We start from the raw sequence: 22927 nt of genomic DNA on the forward strand, positions 1-22927 counted from the left end.
GTTTAGAAAGGGTAGGGTGAAGTTAGATGGGATGTTCGTGCTGAGACAGCTGGTGTAAAAGACGTTGGAGGTGCGAGGTGATTATGGCATTGGGATTGGTGGACCTGGAGAAGGCCTATGACACTGTCCCAAGAGGAGATGGTGATGGCGACACTGAGATGGATAGCAGCACTGGAAGCAGAAGTTAGGTTGGTGGAAGGGATGAAGAAGGGAACGAAGGGAAGAGTCTTGGTTGGTCCTGAGATGTCTGAAGAGTTCAGCATGAACATCGTTTTGAGGCAGGGAAGTGCTCTCAGCCCACTCATGTTTATCATGGTAATGGAGCTGGTAAACAGGAAGGGGAGCTTGAGGGGTAGTATGGGGAGTATGCTGTATGCGGACGATCTGGCAGTTGTGGTGGAGAGTGGGTGAAAAATGCAGGAAGTACTAGGGGAGTAGATGGAGGCATTTGGGAAGCACGGACTGAAGATGAGTATGGAGAAGACTGAGGTGATGTGGGTCAGGCAGCAAAGAAAAGACATGAACATCAGGTTAGAGGGGAAGGAGATCAGACAGGGATATAGGTTTGAATATTTGGGTGGAACAGTGACCGTGTCTGAGGTAGAGGTGCGGAGGAGGATCGAGGTGGGTGTTAATGCATGGAGGAGGATGGAGGGAGAGAGTAATGGCAGACAGAAGGAAAGGGAAGGTTCTGATGTCATGTGTAATGCCGGCCGACCTTTATGGTATGGAGATGGTGGCACCGACAGAGACACAACAGAGGCGGCAGGTTTGCGAGAACAGCTGGGTCAAGAGGATTGTGGGAGTGAAGAGAGTGGCTGGATGTACTGAGGGAGGAGATTGGTGTGCAGATGAGTTTGACGGGGAGATTGGTGAAACGCTGGCTGAGATGGGCTGGACACCTGGTGTGGATGGGAGAAGAGAGAATTAGCAAAAAGAGCGAATAGCTTGAGGGAGCAATGTAGGAGGACCACGGTTGAGATGGGAGGATTGTATGAGGAGGGATATCAGTAAGGTCGGGGGTGGTTGGAGAGTGAAGAGAGTTGGCTGAGGACAGAGCAATGTGGAGTATCATCATGGTCAAGGCAGGGCAGAAGCCTGGTGCCATCGGATCCCATCCCTTATAAAGGGAAGAGGAGAAGGACGACATAACTCACAGCCCATTCAGCTCTCACTCACCCCTCCCCCCTCTTCGCAAACATTATTAATAATAAATATCATCATTTTAAACTTGCCCTCCATTCACAAGCCCCAAATATGACCTTCCCATCGAAGCAACTAAAACAGATATGGTGCCTCCCTCAGGGAAGTCTGCCTGAATGTTGGTAATGATGGCATCGGCTTTCCAATTGCAAGCTCCATTAAATAAATATCCAAGCTTGCCATGTTCACAGGAGGTAATCCTGCAAGGTTCAAAGTCCACTCACTGACAGAGATGATCGGGGAGGTCGGGTAGAACGTGCCCGTCCACATTCCTCGCACGGGCCCACATCATGGTGAGACTTTGCGGTGCGGTTTGCAAGATATCAACTTTTTGGGAGAGTTGAGCAGAAAGTTCTCCAAATCTTTTGTTGTGCAGAGGCACACCCATTTGTCACGGGTACCTTTCCAAAGTATTGTTGGCTTCTTTTGGAAGCTTTGTGAGTCATTTTGCATCATAATCTTTTCCGACGTGCACAATATAATACGTTTCCTGCCTCGATGACCATTGTTCCTCGAGATTTCTGCGCATGCACGGTGAACATTCTGGGGGCAGATCATCTCATTTCAAAAGTCACATATTGGAGTGTGACTTGTTGATCGAATCGATTGCCTGGAAAGAGATTCAACCCCAATTGGACTTAATGTGCTTCCCATCTTTCTTAAGTCACACCCATCAAGAAAGAACACGAGACCTGTTGCATGAAACACCATGTTGGAGAACAGCTTCTGCCAGTGGCCAAAGAGTTTCTTTTCCTATGATAATGCATCATGAAAATATATATATATTTTATCATACTCTACTGGGATAATGGGAACCCTGAGAAATTCTTACCATTGTAGTATTCTTAATGATTCAAGTAGGGTGCAATTAAGGTATGTTCTCCATGAATCATGCTAATCGAGTTGTTTCCCACAATTTGTCACGGATATTCTTTCTGTAAAGTGATAATAAGGTGAAGGCCTCTTATTCCTGATAAAACTGAGGGTTCCAAAGCATCAATCCTAACACCGTCTCCCACCAGCCACCACCACTGGAGTGGCGTTACGCAGTGCACATTTACAGAGAATTTACGTTGGTCCCACGTTCGGAACCCCTAGGATGGGAGAGGGTGGGGGGGGGCAGGCAAACCAAGTAGCTACAACCTTTGTTTTATGACCCTTAGTCCCCCTGCCAAGTTTGGTTCTGATTGTACAGTAATGAGCGAATGCATTGACCTCAGACAGACAAACAGACAGACAGACAGAGACAGCAAATTGTGTATTTTCGTATGATGTGGAGATGAAACAATAAAGGAAAGTAATGATTGCTTATTTGTACCAATAATGCACCCATACATTAAATGATTAACCCCCCCCCTCCACTCCCACCCCCAAAGTTCTTCAAAGAAAGACAGTGAGAGCAAGCAAAAGAAGCAAAAACATTTATTACATTCACCATTTACCCAAAAATTAGGATTCATGGCATAAATTATTTTGAAAAGTGAAACAAAACTTTGCCAGTTCTAGCATTTTCAGATTACACCTGCTCATAAAGAGCCCCTCCCCCTTTTCCTCCACCCCATTGTCTCCCCCCCCCTCCCCACCCCCCCAAAAAAACCTTAACCATTTGAAATGATCTCGATAGGAAAGAAGTCACGTGTCCATTACAAGCAGAAATAACACTCGTGGTACACATCACGGGTACACAGCCAGCATGATGAGGAAGGAGTTTGTATAAATGGACTTAGGTCATCAGACTTGATACTTTCAGGGAATTCAGGCTGGTAAGGTGGGGTGAAAGTCTCGGTTTAGGAAGAAGATAAGGAAGGGAAGAGGTGGTTGAGTTTGGGCTTGAGGTTGTGTAAATAAGGGCATTGGTAGGGGGATTCAGGGGTAAAGATATGGGGCATTGATATCAGTGCATTAAGCTCTGAAGGTTCAGGGAAAGTGAGGCTGTAGCACAACCACTCCACAGACAAGGCGGTGTCCCCCCCCCCCCCACTGGATCCTGATAAAGAACACTTGGTAAAGAGCAAGAGGAAATAATGTTGTGATACAACATGTAGTGCAACCACTGCTTTCAGACAATCCAGGCATCAGCACAATTATGTCTTATGACACAACAAACTGTGGATATACAAAGAAAAAAAAAATATTTGGGATACATTAGAGTCCTGTTATAAGAAACACTCATTATTAAAACAATTTTGTTATTACGAACGGCATACTTCTGGCGGACGACTCAATTTTAAGGAAAGACGTTCAAAATCAATATAATGATCAGAGAAATGGAAAAATAGATTTTGATTCTTCTTTATTTAATCATCAGTCCATTGACATGTTGCAAAAAGTTTGGTAAAATCTCGATGAAGGACTTTGTTCATTGGGCAATGTTAACAGGGTGAACCTCGAGAGGCATTCCGAGCTAGTGGGGCAAGTGGCAAGTGGCAAGTTCAATCAATGTTGTACGTCGCATGTCGATGTTTTGATTGTACGAGTACTTTGTAGAATTTGCTTCACATGTTTGCCGAATGACATTATAGCATATGTACTTTTGTTTCGTAACTGTTGTCTTTCATCCGAATCTTACCAGGCAGTTACATATTGCCAGACTTAATGTTGAAAACGTGGGAAATGCCATTCGTCATTATTGGCCAGCTGCATAAAGATCCTTGAGAAAAGCAAGTCGAAAAACATTAAGATCCTGACATTTCTCCTCACCTGGAACATTTAAATGATGGAATCTGAAAATGGTGCGAGGTGGAGGATGAAAAAAAAAGTGATGATGGTCTCGAAGTTTGTGGGAAGAGAGCACAAAGGAACCATGTCCAGGTCACCAGGTTTCACCTTTGGACTGGCCAGTACTAAAAGGGCCCATCTGCTATTCGCATGGCTGTGTGTGTGTGTGTGTGTGTGTGCGTGTGTTGGTTGTTATCTCCATATGCATGTTTCAGAAGGTGGAACGAGGTCCTCCAAGGTGTTGAAGTATCCACCTCCGTTTCAGTAAGGGATCATAATTCATGGACCAATTTGTGAAGTTTTCTTGTTCTCAGGGCTCTTTTGAGGATCGTCACCGAGTCCTGAACAGCTTCCAACTGCAGTCCATTTGTAATAATATTCTCAGTGATGGATTTTAAGATCTCTGTGAGGTTCTTTTTTTATTTTATCATTCCCATTACTCCAATAATTAACAATGGTACAATTCCAGCATTCTTCTGCTTCCAGGATCTTTTAATTTCATTTTTGAGATCTGGGTATTTGGTCATTTTCTTGATTTCGGCATTGTTTAAGCCAAAATTGCTGGCTCCTGACACTTCAATTACAAATGCCTTCTTTTCTTTTTTGTACCTCAGTTATACACCTGGTCGCAATGCTTTGTTTTCTATGTTCACGCTCGATGGGATCATGAGGTCGTACGTGAGCACGACTTCCTTGTTTTCAGTGGTTGCGTTTGCTTCATGTTTCCATGAGTTTTATGGAACTGGGATATTGAGACTTTTGCAGATGTGCCGGTGGATTACTCCACATGCCATGTTGTGCCTTTGGGTGTACAGCTGTTCTGACGTGAGGTTTTTTTTTTTCTACATCCCAATAAGAAGTGGCTTGTACTTTGCTTCTACCTTCCAGAATCTACACTTGTCCGATCAACTCAGTTCCACCATTTTCTTAAAGCTGTTGGTGTAGTGTCCTTGGTCTTGGGCATTTATGGAGATTCGTTCCCCATCCCAGTTGAGCTGACCTCTTCTTAGCCATTCCAAAGAGCCTTCTTCGTCTATTCCCAATCTGTCCAAGTCTTTCTTTAAAAAAAAAAAAAAATCTTCCTGTTCTTTTGTCGTTTTCCCAGTTGTCGGTGTATAATCTGTTGATATTTTTTCTTTTGTCTTTTTTTGCAATTGTTGGGGCTGTGTTCATTGTTGTTTCGGTTTCTTGTGTGATATCTTCCATTCGCAACCATCTTTTGAAATGTTTTGCTTGGTGGGTTAGGGATACCTTCTCTCATTTGTTGGCTTCCTGGTTGCTGAACCTTTCACGTATTCAGCCAATCGTACCGCTGTCATTCTGTGCAGTTGGTTGAGCTCCATTAGGTCGCGACCTCCTTCTCGTCTCGGTAGGTGCATTCTCTGGATGCATTGGTTTTTGTAAAACATTTTGTGGATGGTGAGGAGTTTCTTTGTTCTGATATCCAGTTTATTTTTCCGCAGCCGCACTGGAATACTGGTATTGTGAATTAGTTTATGGCTTTGATTTTGTTTCTTGGAGAAAGGTACGTTTTCAGGATCAGCCTCGTTCTCTGCAGGTATTCTTTGGCAATTGTTCTGCGCATTTATCTGTGACATATTTGGTGGCCCTCTTCCACTCTGAGATATTTGTACAATGCTTCATTGTCCAGCTCCTGTATTGTTGTATTTGTGTCGATTTTTATGTTGTCCATTTTTGTTCGTCTTCCTTGTATGAATGTGCACTTGGCACACTTATCTAGGCCAAATTCCATTTGAATGTCGTCAGAGTACCGTAACACCAATTTGAGTTGTTCTGCCAATTTTTCATCATTTGGTGCAAAGAGTTTTAAATCATCCATGTAAAGAAGTCACATTTTTGTCTCTTTGGATATTTTCTTCTTTGTTGTTAGGATATATCCATGCCCTAACTCATTAATGAGGTTGCTCAGTGGGTCCAGGGCCAGGCAAGACAGGAGGGGTGAAAGGCCGTCTCCCTGGAAGATCCCTTGATGTATCTTCACCCCTGGTATTTCGATCTTTTCTTCTGAGTGCTGTAATATCAATGTGGTATTCCAAAGCTCCATTGCTTTTTTGATCAGTTTGATTATTTGGGGGCGATTTTGTACAATTGCATGCATTTTATCATCCATGAATATGGGATACTATCAAAAAGCTTTTTTTGTCATCTATCCGTGCTGTGGATAATTTGTTTCTTCTCGTCTTGCAATTTTTGAGGATGGTCTTGTTTAGTAGTAGGTGGTCTATTGTTATTGCATCCCTTCTGCTCTGCTTCTCGGCCTCCTTCTTGTGTTAGGTGATGGTATGTCATTTTTGTGAGGATTCCCATCAGTAGTGTGTGCGTGCGTGCGTATTTGGACTGCATTTGGGGTGAAGTTTGGCAACCATTGTCGTCAACGCTGGAGGTGAGTGCATTTGCATGAAAGCCATGGAATATCCGTGTTTAACTCACCAGAGTGGATGCTCCAGGAGAAGCAGTCTGGACGAGGCTGTGTTCTGCGTACAGTGTTTACCACCAAGTTAAGGTTCTTGGAGACTGAGTCGATGTAGCGACGAGTCGGACTCCCATGTTTAAGGTGCCAAGGACGAGCACTTTTCTACGATTCACCGGAAAAACCATGAACTCTGTCTCAACCCTCGTTTCGTGACCCCAGTTTACTCAAGCTGTTGCAAAGCCCCACAAATTAGCAGTTTGACCTGAACCAGAAAAGGTGAAAACAAAGAGCTCCCAAAGTCAATAAACGTTGTGCATTCGTCAAACTGTTTTTTTTTTTTGTGTTTTAATGTCCACATTTACTTGCGCAGAGTCGTGCATACAAAAGCGTAGGCTCATGGAGGAGCTTTACAGGGTGACATACAGAGTAACCATGGAGAAAGCAAAGTTTGTAGAAGGCTACATTACGAAGATGCAACTTTGAATGAATAATCGATTTACACAATAATTACCTCCACCGCCGAAGGTGGACGGAGGTTGTGTTTTCAGCCCAGTGCGTTTGTTAGTTGGCGAAAGTATTTTGTCAAGCATGTTGGTCTATAGCGTCTGTCTGTCAGTCACAATATCTTTGTTCGGTTTTGAAGCAATCGTTCGGAATTTTTTTTGTGCATGTCGGTGACCAGCCAAGGACAGCAACACACATTTTTCGTCAGGAACCGCATCCGAGAATTTTTTTTTAAGTGATTCTTCACAATTGAGTGATACGGTGAAAAACCGAAATGTAGCATATCTCAAAAGGTTCTGGATGGATTTGGACAAAACTTGGTGGACAGGTTGGGTGTGTCACAAGGAAGAATTGATTCGTTTTTGGTGAAGATCTGGATCTGGATCTGAGAATTTTTAAAGCAATTATGCACCGTTGAGGGATAGGGCCAAAAACGATACATATATGTATTTATGTATGCATATGTATATATACATACATACATATCATCATATCTCAAAAAGTTATGGACATGTTATGAAAAAACTATTTGGAGGAGTTGGTTTGGTGACAAAAACAAGATGACTAGATTTCGATTCAGGAGTCCAGATCCAAATCCCGGTTATCATTGTATTACAAAATGTAAACCGTTCAGCCTGGCGGAGGTACGAGCTCTCCCGGGTGTCGTTCGAGTTGCGATTGTAATGTAGTAGTTAAATCAGTTCATTTTTGTGAACGTTGGCTTTTTAAAATCTTTTTTATTTTTCTGTGCACATCCATGGTGTTAATACCAACTTGCGCAAAGCTAAGTAATGACCATTCGGCTAATCTTTTGAGATGCAATCACAATTAGAAGGTCTTTTGGCCCATCGTGCAAGTCAAATGCACCTCCACACAACAGCTCATACGAAAGGTGAAAATGTTGAAATTTTTGTTGCTTGTGATGCCAAGGCAGTTTTTGCTGCACTGACATTTTTGGAATAGCAGTGCGGCCTTTGGTTTTCTTTTGTGGGGGATGTGGGGGTCAGGAGTCTCCGCATTATGAATCTTCCACACAATAACCAATCCGCAGAATGTACTGTTCGTTATAACAAAATTCCACCATACTTGGAATTTCACATATACTATGCAACTGTAAACCTGTACATCAAAACGACTTGTTCGTGTTACACTAAACATTCATCATACAAGACGGAACAAACCGCATTTGTCAGCATGATAAAAAATATATGGAATACATACACTCAGCACAACCTTCATAACTGCCTGAGCGAAAATAAATTTGGTGTCGACGTCCAAGGCGAGACACTTTACACCATCGACCTCATGAGAGACTGCATTCATTAAAATTTGTTCTTTCGGCAAAAAGACGAACTGCCCTCACGCTTAGACATCCAACCGACTTCGTCAGGGTTTCAGACAAGAATGCACCGAGACCGGAAACGAGATTCAGGCTTGGGATTCCTGCTCAAACAACTTGCATGCATCACTTCCCCAATATTTTAAAACAAACACCCTGTTGTACTAAGCGTTGGATGAAACTCTCCCAAAAAAGGGGCTGTTATAAAAAATAATAATAAAAAGAAAGGAGAAGAAAGTTTTTGACATGAACATTTAGCGATGCATTTACAGATGTTGGAAAATGATGTTGGTTGTTTCCTGCCTCACAAACACCACATTGCAATGCCTAATCCTCAGCAAAGGGCAATCCAAGTGCACTATTCAAGAATATCATCGTTTGTGCAATATAATCTGTGCTTGTGCACCTGGGCCGATTTCTAATGACTGGGGATGGCGTGCAGGTAGATGGAGGGTCAGCTTTTTCACACAGTCCTCACTTTGGCCGAACGTTTTAATGAGCAGCATGTTCGAACAGCCAGCTTAAACCGACGCGTTCACTGAAAATGCTGCAATGAGCGCACTCCCAAAAATGCTTGGCTTTCTTACATTTTGGTGCATCATGGGCGATTGGGAATGCTCAAATTGGCTTGTGCATAATTAGTTTCATCTTGTAAATCCACACTCCTCTCCCCTCCCTCCCCACCTGACCCGTCGAGGTGGGGCAGCCAAGCAACAAATTCACTCTGCTTTGTGCTTTCTCGAACACCAGATCACCTCCCCGTTTCACTTGGTGCTTTGACATCGGGGTGGGGGGGGGGGAATAAAATTAAAAAAAACGCTCATCGGTGTATCATGTTAATCCACTTGGACAATGCAATCCGCAAGCAATCCGGTTCAGAACCTTGTACCAATCAGTGGTTTTGGGATGGATCGCCGCTGATCCCCTACCGCAGTTGACTTCCGTGTCGTTCACGACATTGCTTGCTCGGTGTCAAATCAGGAGTCATCATTTATAGCAGTTACAACACTGTAATAGCCCCCATTTTTACACAAGGGCATGCGAGCTATCTGCGCACACAAAGATCAGGTGATCTCAGGAAGGGCTGGTTGGGAGGAATTCAACCAGGCAAGTTTTGTGCACATTTACCAAGATTCAAAGTGCCTTTATCAATGAGGAAGTATGACAAAGAAGGGACGGAGTAAAGAATTGTATAAAACATTTGCTACGTTGAGTGTTCATGTAGTTCGTGGCTTTTGTAAATCAGTAGGAAGTAGAATTAAAAAATAAAAAGGCATCAGATAATGATTAATTATTTAAGTAGCAGCGAGGTGCCAATGCACAACCAAGTGCTTGAAAAACCGTGGCCAAATTCATTGAGATTCATCTGTGATTATTTAACCACAAAGGGATTATCGGTGATGCAGCACAGAGAAATGTGTGCGGGTACTTTTTAATTTTTAAATCACTCACTGGAGGACAAGTCGCTCTTTTAAAATGCTTGGCAGCAGAGGTATAAACCAACGACAGCCTAATACGTGCCGATCCGATTGAGCAAGAGACCTTGCGGTAAAGTCACGTCCACACCCGGACCAATGGGTTTGCACCTGGGCTGCGGACTCCGGTATTTTTGTCCGGTCTTCAGGGCACCACCAACAGAGTCAACGGTATATCTGGACGCCGACCGTCGACCAAGAGAAGACATCTCGGTATAATGGTTCAAATGGTCAAAAATTTGTGGGAACAACAATCGCGAACTCAGAACCTTTGGTCAATGAACAGCACTGCCCATTGCAATCCAAACCTGCACAGTTGCCCAGTCTGGACAGCTGGGAAGTCTAAGAGTCGAGTAGATGACGAGGAGGAGGAGAAGGAGGAGGAGAAGGATGAAGAAATTTGCATCACAGTTCTACAACACATCAAACAGCGACCTCTTCCAGGGCATTCACCACAAGTTCCAGGAGGTCCGGGCGCTGATCTGAGATGCACTGCAGCAAAGCGTCGGCGTGAGTTTGCATTTCTTCGGCAGCACGCTCCTCCCGAGCCAGCTCCTCAGCCACCTGCACAGCATGAGGATAGTGCACATAAATGCAGCGAATGCCTTCTCCCAGAGGCCATATTACATAACCCAAATTAAAACGGGTTTCATCAGAATGTGCCATTTATTGCTCCATATATGCTCGACTGAAAGCAATTCATTTCCCCGTGCAAAAAAAATAAAATTTTTCATGGCAGTGGATGCGCCTTTTCCACCTCTACACGGTCTCCAAATATCCCTCGTTCCTGCAGCTTCGGTATGCCACATATCTATAGATACGGCCTGATACAAGGAGAGAGACAGAGAGGAGAGAGACAGAGAGACAGAGAGACAGAGACACAGAGAGATACAGAGACAGAGACACAGAGAGATACAGAGACAGAGAGGAGAGAGATACAGAGACAGAGAGGAGAGAGATACAGAGACAGAGAGGAGAGAGATACAGAGACAGAGAGGAGAGAGATACAGAGACAGAGAGGAGAGAGATACAGAGACAGAGAGGAGAGAGATACAGAGACAGAGAGGAGAGAGATACAGAGACAGAGAGGAGAGAGATACAGAGAGGAGAGAGAGACAGAGACAGAGAGGAGAGAGATACAGAGACAGAGAGGAGAGAGAGACAGAGAGGAGAGAGAGACAGAGAGGAGAGAGAGACAGAGAGGAGAGAGAGACAGAGAGGAGAGAGAGACAGAGAGGAGAGAGAGACAGAGAGGAGAGAGAGACAGAGAGGAGAGAGAGACAGAGAGGAGAGAGAGACAGAGAGGAGAGAGAGACAGAGAGGAGAGAGAGAGAGACAGAGACACAGAGACAGAGAGGAGAGAGATACAGAGACAGAGAGGAGAGAGATACAGAGAGGAGAGAGAGACAGAGACAGAGAGGAGAGAGATACAGAGACAGAGAGGAGAGAGAGACAGAGAGGGGAGAGATACAGAGACAGAGAGGAGAGAGATACAGAGAGGAGAGAGAGACAGAGACAGAGAGGAGAGAGAGACAGAGACAGAGAGGAGAGAGAGACAGAGACAGAGAGAGAGAGAGAGAGAGACAGAGAGACAGAGACAGAGAGGAGAGAGAGAGACAGAGACAGAGAGAGAGAGAGAGACAGAGAGAGAGAGAGAGAGACAGAGACAGAGAGGAGAGAGAGAGAGACAGAGACAGAGAGAGAGAGAGAGAGAGACAGAGACAGAGAGGAGAGAGAGAGAGACAGAGAGAGAGAGACAGAGGGGAGAGAGGGGAGAGACAGAGACACAGAGACAGAGAGGAGAGAGAGAGAGACAGAGACACAGAGACAGAGAGGAGAGAGAGAGAGAGACAGAGACACAGAGACAGAGAGGAGAGAGAGAGAGACAGAGACACAGAGACAGAGAGGAGAGAGAGAGAGAGACAGAGACACAGAGACAGTGAGGAGAGAGAGAGAGAGAGAGACAGAGACAAAGAGACAGAGAGGAGAGAGAGAGAGAGAGACAGAGACACAGAGACAGAGAGGAGAGAGAGAGAGAGAGACAGAGACACAGAGACAGAGAGGAGAGAGAGAGAGAGACAGAGACACAGAGACAGAGAGGAGAGAGAGAGAGAGACAGAGACACAGAGACAGAGAGGAGAGAGAGAGAGACAGAGACACAGAGACAGAGAGGAGAGAGAGAGAGACAGAGACACAGAGACAGAGAGGAGAGAGAGAGAGAGACAGAGACACAGAGACAGAGAGGAGAGAGAGAGAGAGAGAGACACAGAGAGAGAGAGAGAGAGAGAGAGAGAGAGAGAGAGAGAGAGAGAGAGAGAGAGAGAGAGAGAGAGAGAGAGAGAGAGAGAGAGAGCCAAATGGTTCGCAGAAGTTGGAGAGGATTGGAGTGATGTGCAATTAGATCCAGTTAATTCAGGATACTTCATCGGCCAGTAATTTTATTGCCGGTGATTACTTGTACACTTGAGGAGGGAAGGGCAGAGGGAGGGATGGGGAAGGGGGGGGGGAGGAGTGAAATCTTTGTGCTGTTGCATATGTGCTGTACATGCATACGGGATGATGGAGGTTAACATACTCTTATCGGCTTTCAGTTGATACAATCCTTGAAAGAGCTTAGAGTTAAAGGTAGGAATTTGGATTGAAGCCAGGGTGCCAAGATAATCGCCTGCTCCTCGAGTAAAAACACCGTGGGATCTTTAACGTCCACCAGCAATGAATGCTGACAGACAGGTACATTTGTGCCACCCTGTCATTCTCCTTATAACCCATTCTCGTTAACAGCTTAGCCCCGACTAAAAGGTACGTTATCGCCATTGGATATCAATTTCCTAACCTCCACTTGTATAACTTTCAGATTGACGACGTGCACATTTCCACTTCGTTAGTCAGACGTGCTGGACTGGATTGGGGTCGAGATTGCCATGCTGGGATTTGGCTCGAGCCAAGGTGACTGGTAAACACTGCCGATGCTGAAACCAGGCTCTATAGACCGTCCTGCCTGGCACATCAAAAACCATCTAACGAGTAACGAATCGTTCCTCTGCTTCTCACCATGTCATAATCCAAGCAATTGTATCGGGGAATTATTTTATTGCTTCATTCATTGCGGTATGCCTGCCTTCGGGGTCATCTAACTATTACATACGCAAAGTAGAGCGAATGGGTCGAAAAACATTTGTTTATTGTTACATCTCAGAAATGTTCAACTGTGGATAAATCTCAACACACCTACAAGAAGATCTGGCCAGGGTATTGTGAGCGATCATATTGAGCAGTCAGACCAATGACCTGCTTTATGCTAATTAAAGTGTCAGGTAATTGGTCATGTGATGACATTTAATGTAAATTCCAGTGTTCCAGTGTCCCATCCCCCCACCGTTCCGATGTCACTGACATTTGCACAAAAGATCATGTGATTGACCACCGTTTTACATAAAAATGAACCCATGGAAAAAAAAAAAACAGGAAGGAAGGGAGGTAGGTTGGTAGGAAGGAAGCAAGATACCTAAAAAGTCAGATTCACTGGCAGAGTGATGACAGATTAACCCGGTTACCTGTGCTGGTGAGAGGTTGCGCACATGGTTTTCCCATTCTAAATCCTCCTCCTCCTCATTCTCACGATTTCGTTCGTCATCTACTCCAGTACTTCCGATGTCGCCGGACGTTATCCCTGGGCAGTTGTGTAGGATGTCAGGGCCATGCTCTTGGCACAGGTTGGTCAAGTGGGCAACGTAAAGACGCAGGCGGGCACGGTTATGGTGCACCTCCAGCAGCTCCCTTTTTGCCTTGAATGGGGATAAATAGGAGTGAAAGGTGGCTGTTTTAGTACCAAGTGCTGCTAAAAGCCAGCAGGTCAAGCACATCCAGGGAGCGAATTCATAATCCACTTGGTCTCTGCAATTCACATTCGTTCCCAAAACAAAGTGAGAATGCACGTGCTGGCATGCAGATGGCAAGATGCCAGGATAAGTGGGACAGCAGATGGGACAGTTTTTAACAGGAAGCTATACACAAACATCCCATCAAAACAAAAATCCCTCAACCTGCACTATCAGCAGCTACTGTGTTGCGAAAAATGCTGACAAACGTTGCAAGCCAAAAAACATTACCTAGGATTAATAATGTAATTCTTTCGAGGCACTAGACATGGAACTTGCATTTATACTAAGCTTACCCTTGCCATTATCTCTTATCAGTATGTCATCACCAAAAGATCGCTTCACCGCCGTTCTCTCAACCTTTATGTTGGGTTCTGGAATTTGAACCAGCATCACCCTATCTCAACTGCTCGTCGAGGTTCTTATGGGTCATATTGAAATAAATTCACCAATATTTATTTCTTCAAGGAAAACATCCAGACACAAGTCACATTCAACACTACTATCAAGAGCACGGTGCCTCTTTCGACAATTCCAGTCTGCCAATGTGCCGATCGTCCGGTGTGTTGACCCACATGAGACAAGCCATGACCTCCTTCCGCTACAATTAGGTCAATGGATGTTGAGCGGTTCACGTGGACTTCGATGCAAGTCATCCGTGAGGCTCCAATAAAGTGGCACTCTTATAACAACAAAGTCGGATAATATAGAAATCAAAACGGTTTGATACGGGCGATATTGTTCCAAGCATGCAACACATTCTTATGACACGTCCCTCTGGGCGGTGTATTGGCAGCGGACCGCTGTCTCGATCTCTCCCAAAAATAAAAACAACCGGGTTACGTATATGAAGAAAAAAAACATGTGTACTGCTCATGTGCATATCTAATACATTGTGGTTATATAACTCAGATAATTCCAATTGAACCCGCTCCCTCCCAAAGGAATAAAATGCCAAGATGGGTGAAAAATGTTTTTTCTTCCAAAAACTTGATGGAATGAAACGAAAATTGCACATGCACAACTGGAGGGTGTCCTCATGCATCCCTGAAAGTTTCAGCTGCCTCGGTCCAACCCTCTCGGAAGAGTAGATGAAACATAAAAAAAAACATGCCATACATATACCATACATTGCATTCAGAAAGTATTCACACCACTTGAGAATTTCTCACATTTTGTTGTGTTACAGCCTGATTTTTAAAATTGATTAAATAAATTTTTTTTGTTGTCACTGATCTACACAAAATACCCAATAATGACAAGGTGAAAACATGTTTTTAGAAATTTTTACAAATTAATTTAAAATGAAATACAGCAATATCTAATTTATGTGCTCAACCCCGTGAGTCAATACTTTGTAGAAGCGTCTTTGGCAGCGATTGCAGCTTGGAGTCTTCTTGGGTATGTCTGTATCAGCTTTGTACATCTGGATTTGGGGATTTTCTCCCATTCTTCCTTACAGATTTGCTTGATTTCTGTCAAGTTGGATGGGGAGCGTCAGTGAACTGCAATCTTCAAGTGTTTCCACAGATTCTCAATGTGATTCAAGTCTGGTATTTGGCTGGACTACTCAAGGACTTTCATGTTCTTGTTCTGAAGCCATTCCATTGTTGCTTCAGCTGTATGCTCGGGGTCATTGTCCTGTTGGAACATAAATCTTCACCGCAGTCTAATGTCTTTTGCACTCTGAAGCAGGTTCTCTTCAAGGATTTTCCTGCATTTGACACCATTCATTGCTCCCTCTATCCTTTACAAGTCTCCCAGTCCCTGCTGCTGAAAAGCATCCCCATAGCATGACGCTGCCACCATACCACTATGCTTCACGGTCGGGATGGTGTTAGATGGATGATGAGCTGTGCTCGGTTTCTGCCAGACGTAGTGCTTTGCATTCAGGACAAAGCGTTCAATTTTCGTCTCATCAGCCAACATAATATTTTGCCTTATGCCTCCAGAGTCTTTCACGTGCCTTATTGCAAACTCTAGGTGTGCTGTCGTGCTTTTTTTCTCAGGAGTGGCATCTGTCTGGCCACTCTCCCATAAAGCCTAGATCTGTGAAGTTCTGCAGAGACTGTTGTCCATCCAGCAGGTTCTCCCATATCAGCCAAGGAACTCTGTAGTTCTGTCAGAGTGGTCATTGGGTTCTTGGTCACCTCCCTGACCAAGGTCCTTCTTGCCCGGTCGCTCAGTTTGGTCAGACGGCCAGCTCAAGGAAGAGTCTGGGTGGTTCCATACTCTTTCCATTTCCTAATGATGGAGCTTACTGTGCTCCTGCGAGTCTTCAACACTCTAGAAATTGTTTTGTACCCTTCCCCTTCACAATTCTATCTTGGAGTTCTATGGACAGTTCCTTAGACCCCATGGTAGATTTTTTTCTCTGACCTGCACTGTCAACTGGGGGACCTTATATAGAAAGGTGAGTTTCTTTCTAAACCATGTCTAATCAATTGAACTGGCCACAGGTGGACTCCAATAAAGTTGTCGAGACATCTCAAGGATGAGCAAAGGAAAATGGATGCACCTGAGCTCAATTTGGAGTGTCATAGCAAAGGGCTTGAATATATGATGATGCAAAACATTTCAGCTTTTCATTTTTTATTTATTTGTAAAAAAAATTTTGAAAACACGTTTTCACTTTGTCATGGGGAATTTTGTGTAGATCAGTGACAAAAAAAAATTAAATTTAATCCATTTTAAATTCAGGCTGTAACGCAACAAAATGTGAAAAAGTTGAGGAGTGTGAATACTTTCTGAAAGCACTGCACTTTCCCTCCATTATATAGAGATATGAACCTGAGAAGTCATAGGATAATGAGGCAGGAAGATCAGAGAAACAACAAACAGGACATGCTACTCATTATCACTTAGAAGAGCAAACAAAAGAGCTTCTGATGTTAAAGTCCGTGCTTGTTTTGTCGAAAATGTGATCACATGAAGTAAGCACAGCATGGCCAAACTAATGCTGGATCAACAATTTGAGGCCTGATTGGATGGCAAACCCAAAACATTGTGGGAAAGTATGTGGCAAATCTGTACTATCGCTTGGTGAGAATTTAAAAAAGGAAAAGGAAAAAAAAAGCATCACTTGCATCACTGTGATACTCATCTTCACCACAGACAAGTTCGGGAGAGGGAGGAAGTTTCTTTTTTTTATGGGGAGAGGCAAGGCCTTTCACAGATTTTACTCTTCTGTAGCAAATATGAAAGTTACCAAATAAAAAGAAAAATAAATGTGACAAATGAGGACGTGGAGGTTGTCACTTTGCCCATCGTGCAAATACAAGTTGCACGATGAAGATAAGAAAATGAAAGAGTAAATAGGCAAAGCATTGCCCAAACTGGAAGATAGTTTTACCCAAACAAAAAAGACAAACTGGAACAAGATACCTTTCTACATGCCTTGTCAACTGAAGCAATCTGGATTCGTTTATCGCCGCTATCTTGATGCACCAACTGCTCTTCATTTTGAACTTTTGCATCACTCTAAACTTTAAACATGGCACACGGACTTGTAAACAACTTGATTCAACATATTTGTTTGGATTTACTCGTTTCCTTTTAGTCTTCAAGCTGTAATATAAGTCGACATTCTACAGCTATCTATCGACATGATTAAAAAAAAAAAAAATTTGTATTTTCTTGAGCATTCAACTACCGTGAGGAAACGTTCATGTATATAACTGAGATTCTTCGTGTGTTTGTCACTTGTGAAATCAAAGGTTCACGAGTATATTGATTGGTCTGAGATTCTGTCTGTCTGTATGTCAGTCGCCTAGGGGTCACAATTTCAAACCGATCTTCACGAAACTTCACCAAATGGTAGAGTTGGTCATAAGCAAGAAGCCCATTGATCAAGGTCAAAAGGTCAACATAAGCCAATGGTCAACAACTTAGGTCTCTTTCTAAAATAGTCAATTTTCATCCGATTTACTTGAAAATTGAAGAGGATTTGCATATTTGGTCATTTAATTCAACGACCAATATTTCTGAAGGCCAAATTTGTTTTAGGGACCCAGCAAGAACCAGTGCAACCAAACTTTGCATGGCCTGTTCTTTCATCCAGAGGAAGGTCAAGGGTCAAGGGATATAGTTGGATTAAAAAAAAATGAAAAAAGAAAAAAAAAATCAAAATCATAATTCGCCTTCAGGCCTCGATCAGGTCATTTGCTTATATCTGCCTGCGTTTTTCTTCTTCTTCTCTTCCCGGGAGCCATGGAGTAATACGTTTTGTGAACATCATATGTTGAGGTTGTATATAGTGATTTGTTGTCAACGACACCGACTTAAATACTGCAGTGTTGACACAAGTGCCTGTTAACAACATTGCTTTACACAGGTTCATTATAACACCTCCGTGTTCAGGTCTCGAGTGAAGATGTTCTTGTACACTGCCTGGGATTTTCCCGGGAGTTATTTCCCGGGAGAGAATAACGCGAGTCATGGATGACTGAGTAATGTTTTGTAAAGATCAGATGTTGAGGTTGTAGTTAGGTTAGGTATGGGAGCAAGCGCCAGAGCAGAGCGTCGCTGTTTCCACTTTCCGTAGGGACTCCAGGGGCCTCCGTCTAGCTATCACCCAGGTAGATGCCGAGCCCATCCCCATCTCCTTGAGATGCCAATCAAAATGCTGCAACCATGAGGCACGTGGTTGTCCCGTTGGCCTTCTCCACTCACGAGGCTCCCTCGCTGAGAATCTGGTGAGCAGGATCAGCATCAGGAAATCGAGCCAAATGTCCATACAGCCGCAGCTGAGGGTCCCATACTATACAGGTAACAATTCTCATACGAGTCTCAGCCGGAGATAAACCGGACATCATAGGTTTAACAGATAAACCCTTTGAAGAGTGCAGATTTTGCTGCGGTTGATACACTTTGGTACATCACGGGTGATGAAGGTTGTTGTCAAGTTTCATCGAAATTGTGTGTGTAGTTTCAGAGAAGAGAGAAAATACCTATTTTTGGGGTTCAAACCCCCCCTCCCCCCACTAAAACCCCTTAATGAGCGAAGATTTTGATGCGATCAATACACCTTCGCTAAACATCAGATTATGAAGCCTGTGGCCAAGTTTCATCATAATTGTGTGTTTACTAAAAGCGATGACTGAAGTGTTAACACTCTGACTGACTGACTGACTGACCTACAGACACTGCTGGATCGCATAAGCTCACCGGACAAAAGTCCAGCTGAGCAAAAAATGAAAGTGGGATTTGTGTTTGTTCATTGCCCAAACTACAACTGCTTTCATTCTCCCAACCCCACTACCCACCACTCCCCTGCCAAAAAAAACCTGTCTGTTCTATGTCTGTCCCACTCCCCCCCCCCCTCATTCCATCCCACTTCTGAAATTAAGTGGATAATATGACAAATTGAATGCACAATGTATTGATAAAGCACAGGCATAATAGGTCAAATGGCCTCCTCTTGCACTCAAATTAGTTCTGTAATCCCTGTAAGCCGCTAATCCTGTCCTGTAATCCACCAACAGGCATCACAAAAATTAAAAATATGAAACACCAATAATTTAACATGTCAACTGCAATTCAATGCGAGCCTCTCAAATCTTTTGGGGTGGAAATGAATCCAAGGTTTTGAAATCAATGCCCAACATACTGTTGTAGATTTCCGCCCGCCAGCGTGCGAACGACCGCGTCTAACCAATAGCGGTCGTTTCGCCCACCGAACGGACAATCCAGTCGTGACTTTCTGGAAAAACGCCAGAAACCAGACAGGGGTGGGTTTTTAATCACACCACGGCCCAGTCCGTATTCTACCCGCGCGAAATAGGGTCAATCGCCAAATATCGAAATACCTAAGTACCCGCGCGGGTAACCTACCGAGGGACCGTACCTCGGCGAAGGCCTGCTTGGACACGAACCGCTTAAGCGGTCCGTTCCGTTCTGGGATAACCGAGCGGGTATTATCGCCAGACCTCGCTGGACCCGATTTTATTTATCGGCTATTTAAAAACCAACTATATTCCGAGTGCAAGATGGGGCAGTTCAATGAGGGAATAGACGCATCGAACAGGCTTACATTCACACAAGGACATTTATTATAATAAAGCACGTATGCAATTAAACAAGGCAAAACACGTATGCAATTATACAAGCAACAAAAGCACGACAAAAGAACTACAACCGTCTACTTATTATGTACAGTCACTTGCACTTAACAGCAGTTCCTACTTATTAGACGGGCCCACGGACACACGTACGCACACACACACACACACCCAATAAATGGTGGCAGAGGCCGTTAATCACGAGCTCCAGCTCGGAGGACAGGTGAGCTGAAACCCAGAGACAACTCGAACCTCTCCACCTCGTGTGGTCTTCAAGTTGTTCGGACCCGGGCTCCCGCGAATCCTCCCACACTTCTCAACACGGGCTGGTGAGACGAGGAGCCGATCCTTACCGTCGATGCGTCGCTTCCCCGAGGAACCACCTCCACGAAGAGGTCGATGAGTCGCACCAAGCCGGGAACCAAAATGGAGAACAAAGAGCTCCACGAACCGAGAAGAAGAAGCCACCACTCGCAGCTCGAGCCGAGCGACCGGCTTAACTTTCTTCCAAACAGGGCAGCCTGAAGCAAAAAAACTCTCCCGAGCCAAGCAGAAGCCAAAGCTCACGGAACCATCAAAGCAAAAAGCCTCCTCCCGAGCCAGGCCTCAGCCGAAGCTCACTGAGCCAGCCGAAGCAAAAAGCTTCCGAAGGCCTCAACCCTAACGCAAGCCAAGCAGGACCCGACGGTCTGCTGAACGACTACTCTCTGCCGAAGCAAAAAGCTTACTGCTCCCTTCTCCAACTCTGCCCCTGAACAAAAGAAAAAGATCTCCTGTTATCCTTCTCCCGCCCTTCCCCCGATACCGGCGTGACTCATGACTCATTCCCTCGTGCTCCATCCCCCGCTCAGCCACGGGTGGTAGGGAGTTGTTGACATCACGAGTCACGGGACGGCAGGGTGGTTCTTGCTCTTCGCAGAAGAGGGGGAGGGATGTCTCCATTGTTCGTTCCCTAACTATTAAATCGATCTGCAGCACATCTAATCGATTTCTGAACATTTAAACAATGAAAGGTGAGCTATCTAGGGAATAAGCACTTATCGACATAGCTGACTAAAGGAACCTGTATGTTGTGTGCAATCGAATTCCTAAATTTGTAACAATACTTACTTTTCCATTCCCATCTCAATGACCTCGACCTTTTAATACCGACCTCAAAGCCAACGCGTAACTCAAAAAAATTTCTATAAATGTCCACACAATCTGAAGACTGCCTGCATAGCACGGCATTGTGATCACCATCGAATTATGTGCTTGCATCTTCATCATGAACGAGAATTTAAATAGAATCAATGAAAATGTTATTTTCAAATCAACACATTATGAGAACAAGTAACTTTAACATCCAAACAAGTAATAAACCAGACATCCATGATAAGAAGACCATCATGAATTTATAATTTTGGAATAGAATTCAAATTAAAAAAAACACACGCGCACGCGCACACACGATCATTACACACTGCAATTACGAGGCAAAATGTCTGCTTCATCCTACTGCTCACAGACATTGCAAAATCGGCACAAGCATTGGCAAGATTCCAAACATGCAAAGCTTGATGGGGTTTTTACAAGAAAGAAAGGAAAAAAAAAAAACAAACAAAAAAAACACAAAAACATCAAAACACAATGAGGCAAACAGAATAGATGACCACTGACACAGAAGCAGGCAACAGCCAGCTCACCCCTGTGAACAAAACAGGTGTGTTTTGACTCCATACAGTGTGGGCTAAGCCCAAATCCCTTCCTCATCATCCTAGTCCGACAGGCAGCAAGGGAAAGGGAAGAGGGTAGGAAAAGGGATGGGGATGGGCAAAACATTAACTCCTCTTTTTTTTGGTCGATTGGCACCGACTCGAACATTCAGCGTGCTTTATGTACCGGAAGCACGCTGAGCTGTGAAGACAGGCTGGCCCGAAGTCGGCTGGTTTTAGGCTAGGCCTGAAGTCAATCGCCAACGGGAATTCTTTACACAGGGCGAAGAAATTGTTACGATTACAAGTACGTGTGCCAAAAATGGAAATGTGTTGCTGCAAAACATGTTAGGAAAGCAAACAGACGTGGCACATTCATGCGGTCGTTACATGGCAGAAAAGGAGAGCAATTACAAGGATAGAGCAAATCTGATATTGAGGCCTGCAAATTTTCCCTTCGGGATTATCTCCTTTAGCAAATCAATCGAGATCTCTCTGTCTCTGTCTCTGTCTCTGTCTCTGTCTCTGTCTCTGTCTCTGTCTCTGTCTCTGTCTCTGTCTCTGTCTCTGTCTCTGTCTCTGTCTCTGTCTCTCTCTCTGTCTCTGTCTCTGTCTCTCTCTCTGTCTCTGTCTCTCTCTCTCTCTCTCTCTCTCTCTCTCTCTCTCTCTCTCTCTCTCTCTCTCTCTCTCTCTCTCTCTCTCTCTCTCTCTCTCTCTCTCTCTCTCTCTCTCTCTCTCTCTCTCTCTCTCTCTCTCTCTCTCTCTCTCTGTGTTTAAGCATACCTGGTCAGGTGATGGCTGCTGGCTGCCTTTAGCTGAACAGCTGTTCGGATTTTCACGAATGTCTTCGTAGGTATCTGCCATCAATTTCATCCGATTCTGTGTCTGCAAATATAAAAGGCAAAGAAGAGGATGAAGAGGTGGCAGAAGAGGCAGAATAGGAGAAAGAAGAAGGAGAAGAGGAAGAAGGTGGTGGTGCTTCAATGGAAATAAAGTTGTAAAAATTACAAGCTGAGCAAATGTCATTTGATCTGCAGGGATTAGGCAAGACAGCAACAAAATTTTTTTTTAAATCGATGGATTAATCTGAAAGGCATTTCGGCAGATCCATCAGAGTTAAAATGATTTTGGGGGAAAAGTTCCTGCTTCCACAATCTACATTTGTAAAGGAAAAGTCGACAACTGGAATCGCATCAGTAACTAGAACAGCACTCGGAAGAGCGCATACCTCTGCCGGGTTGAACAGTTTGACTTTTTTTTTTTTTAAATCCCAATGATAGGCCAGATCTGGATCCAGACCTGAACCAAAATCGAATCAATTTGTCTTGGTCACACACACCCAACTTGTCCACATTTTATCCGAATACTTCCATAACATTTTGAGATATCGTGTTGTACAGTATATTGATTTTAGCCCCATCACTCAATGGTGAGGAATCGCTTGAAAACAATTCTCGGATCCGGATTCGGATCTTCACGAAAATCAAATCAATTAATCCTCGTCACACACTCAGCCTGTCCACCAAGTTTTGTCCGAATCCGTCCATAACTTTTTGAGATATCTTGTTAACAGACAGGGGTGAAAACATAACTTAAGTCCACCTTCGGTGTCAGAGGTAACAA

General features: G+C 44.1%; 1 protein-coding gene across 5 annotated transcripts in view; it reads right to left on the bottom strand.

Moving 5' to 3' along the window:
* Positions 1-2603: 2603 nt before the first annotated feature.
* Positions 2604-22927, bottom strand: part of LOC147013847 (ELKS/Rab6-interacting/CAST family member 1-like) — a 127439-nt gene continuing 107115 nt past the window's right edge. For 3 of the 5 annotated variants that reach the window (XM_085851131.1, XM_085851129.1, XM_085851130.1), the window contains 3 exons: positions 22088-22189; positions 13228-13458; positions 2604-10237 (listed from right to left, as the gene is read on the bottom strand). In XM_085851131.1, the coding sequence (XP_085707257.1) occupies positions 10097-10237; positions 13228-13458; positions 22088-22189 (474 nt within the window). In that variant the 3' untranslated portion in view covers positions 2604-10096. Of the gene's footprint in view, positions 10238-13227; positions 13459-21295; positions 21367-22087; positions 22190-22927 lie in introns of those variants that run through there. The other 2 variants (XM_085851134.1, XM_085851133.1) reach the window with 1 other exon arrangement.

This window comes from Eptatretus burgeri, chromosome 13 (assembly GCF_056783735.1).
Source record: "Eptatretus burgeri isolate ZD-2024b chromosome 13, Ebu_testis_v1, whole genome shotgun sequence".
Lineage (NCBI taxonomy): Eukaryota > Metazoa > Chordata > Myxini > Myxiniformes > Myxinidae > Eptatretus > Eptatretus burgeri.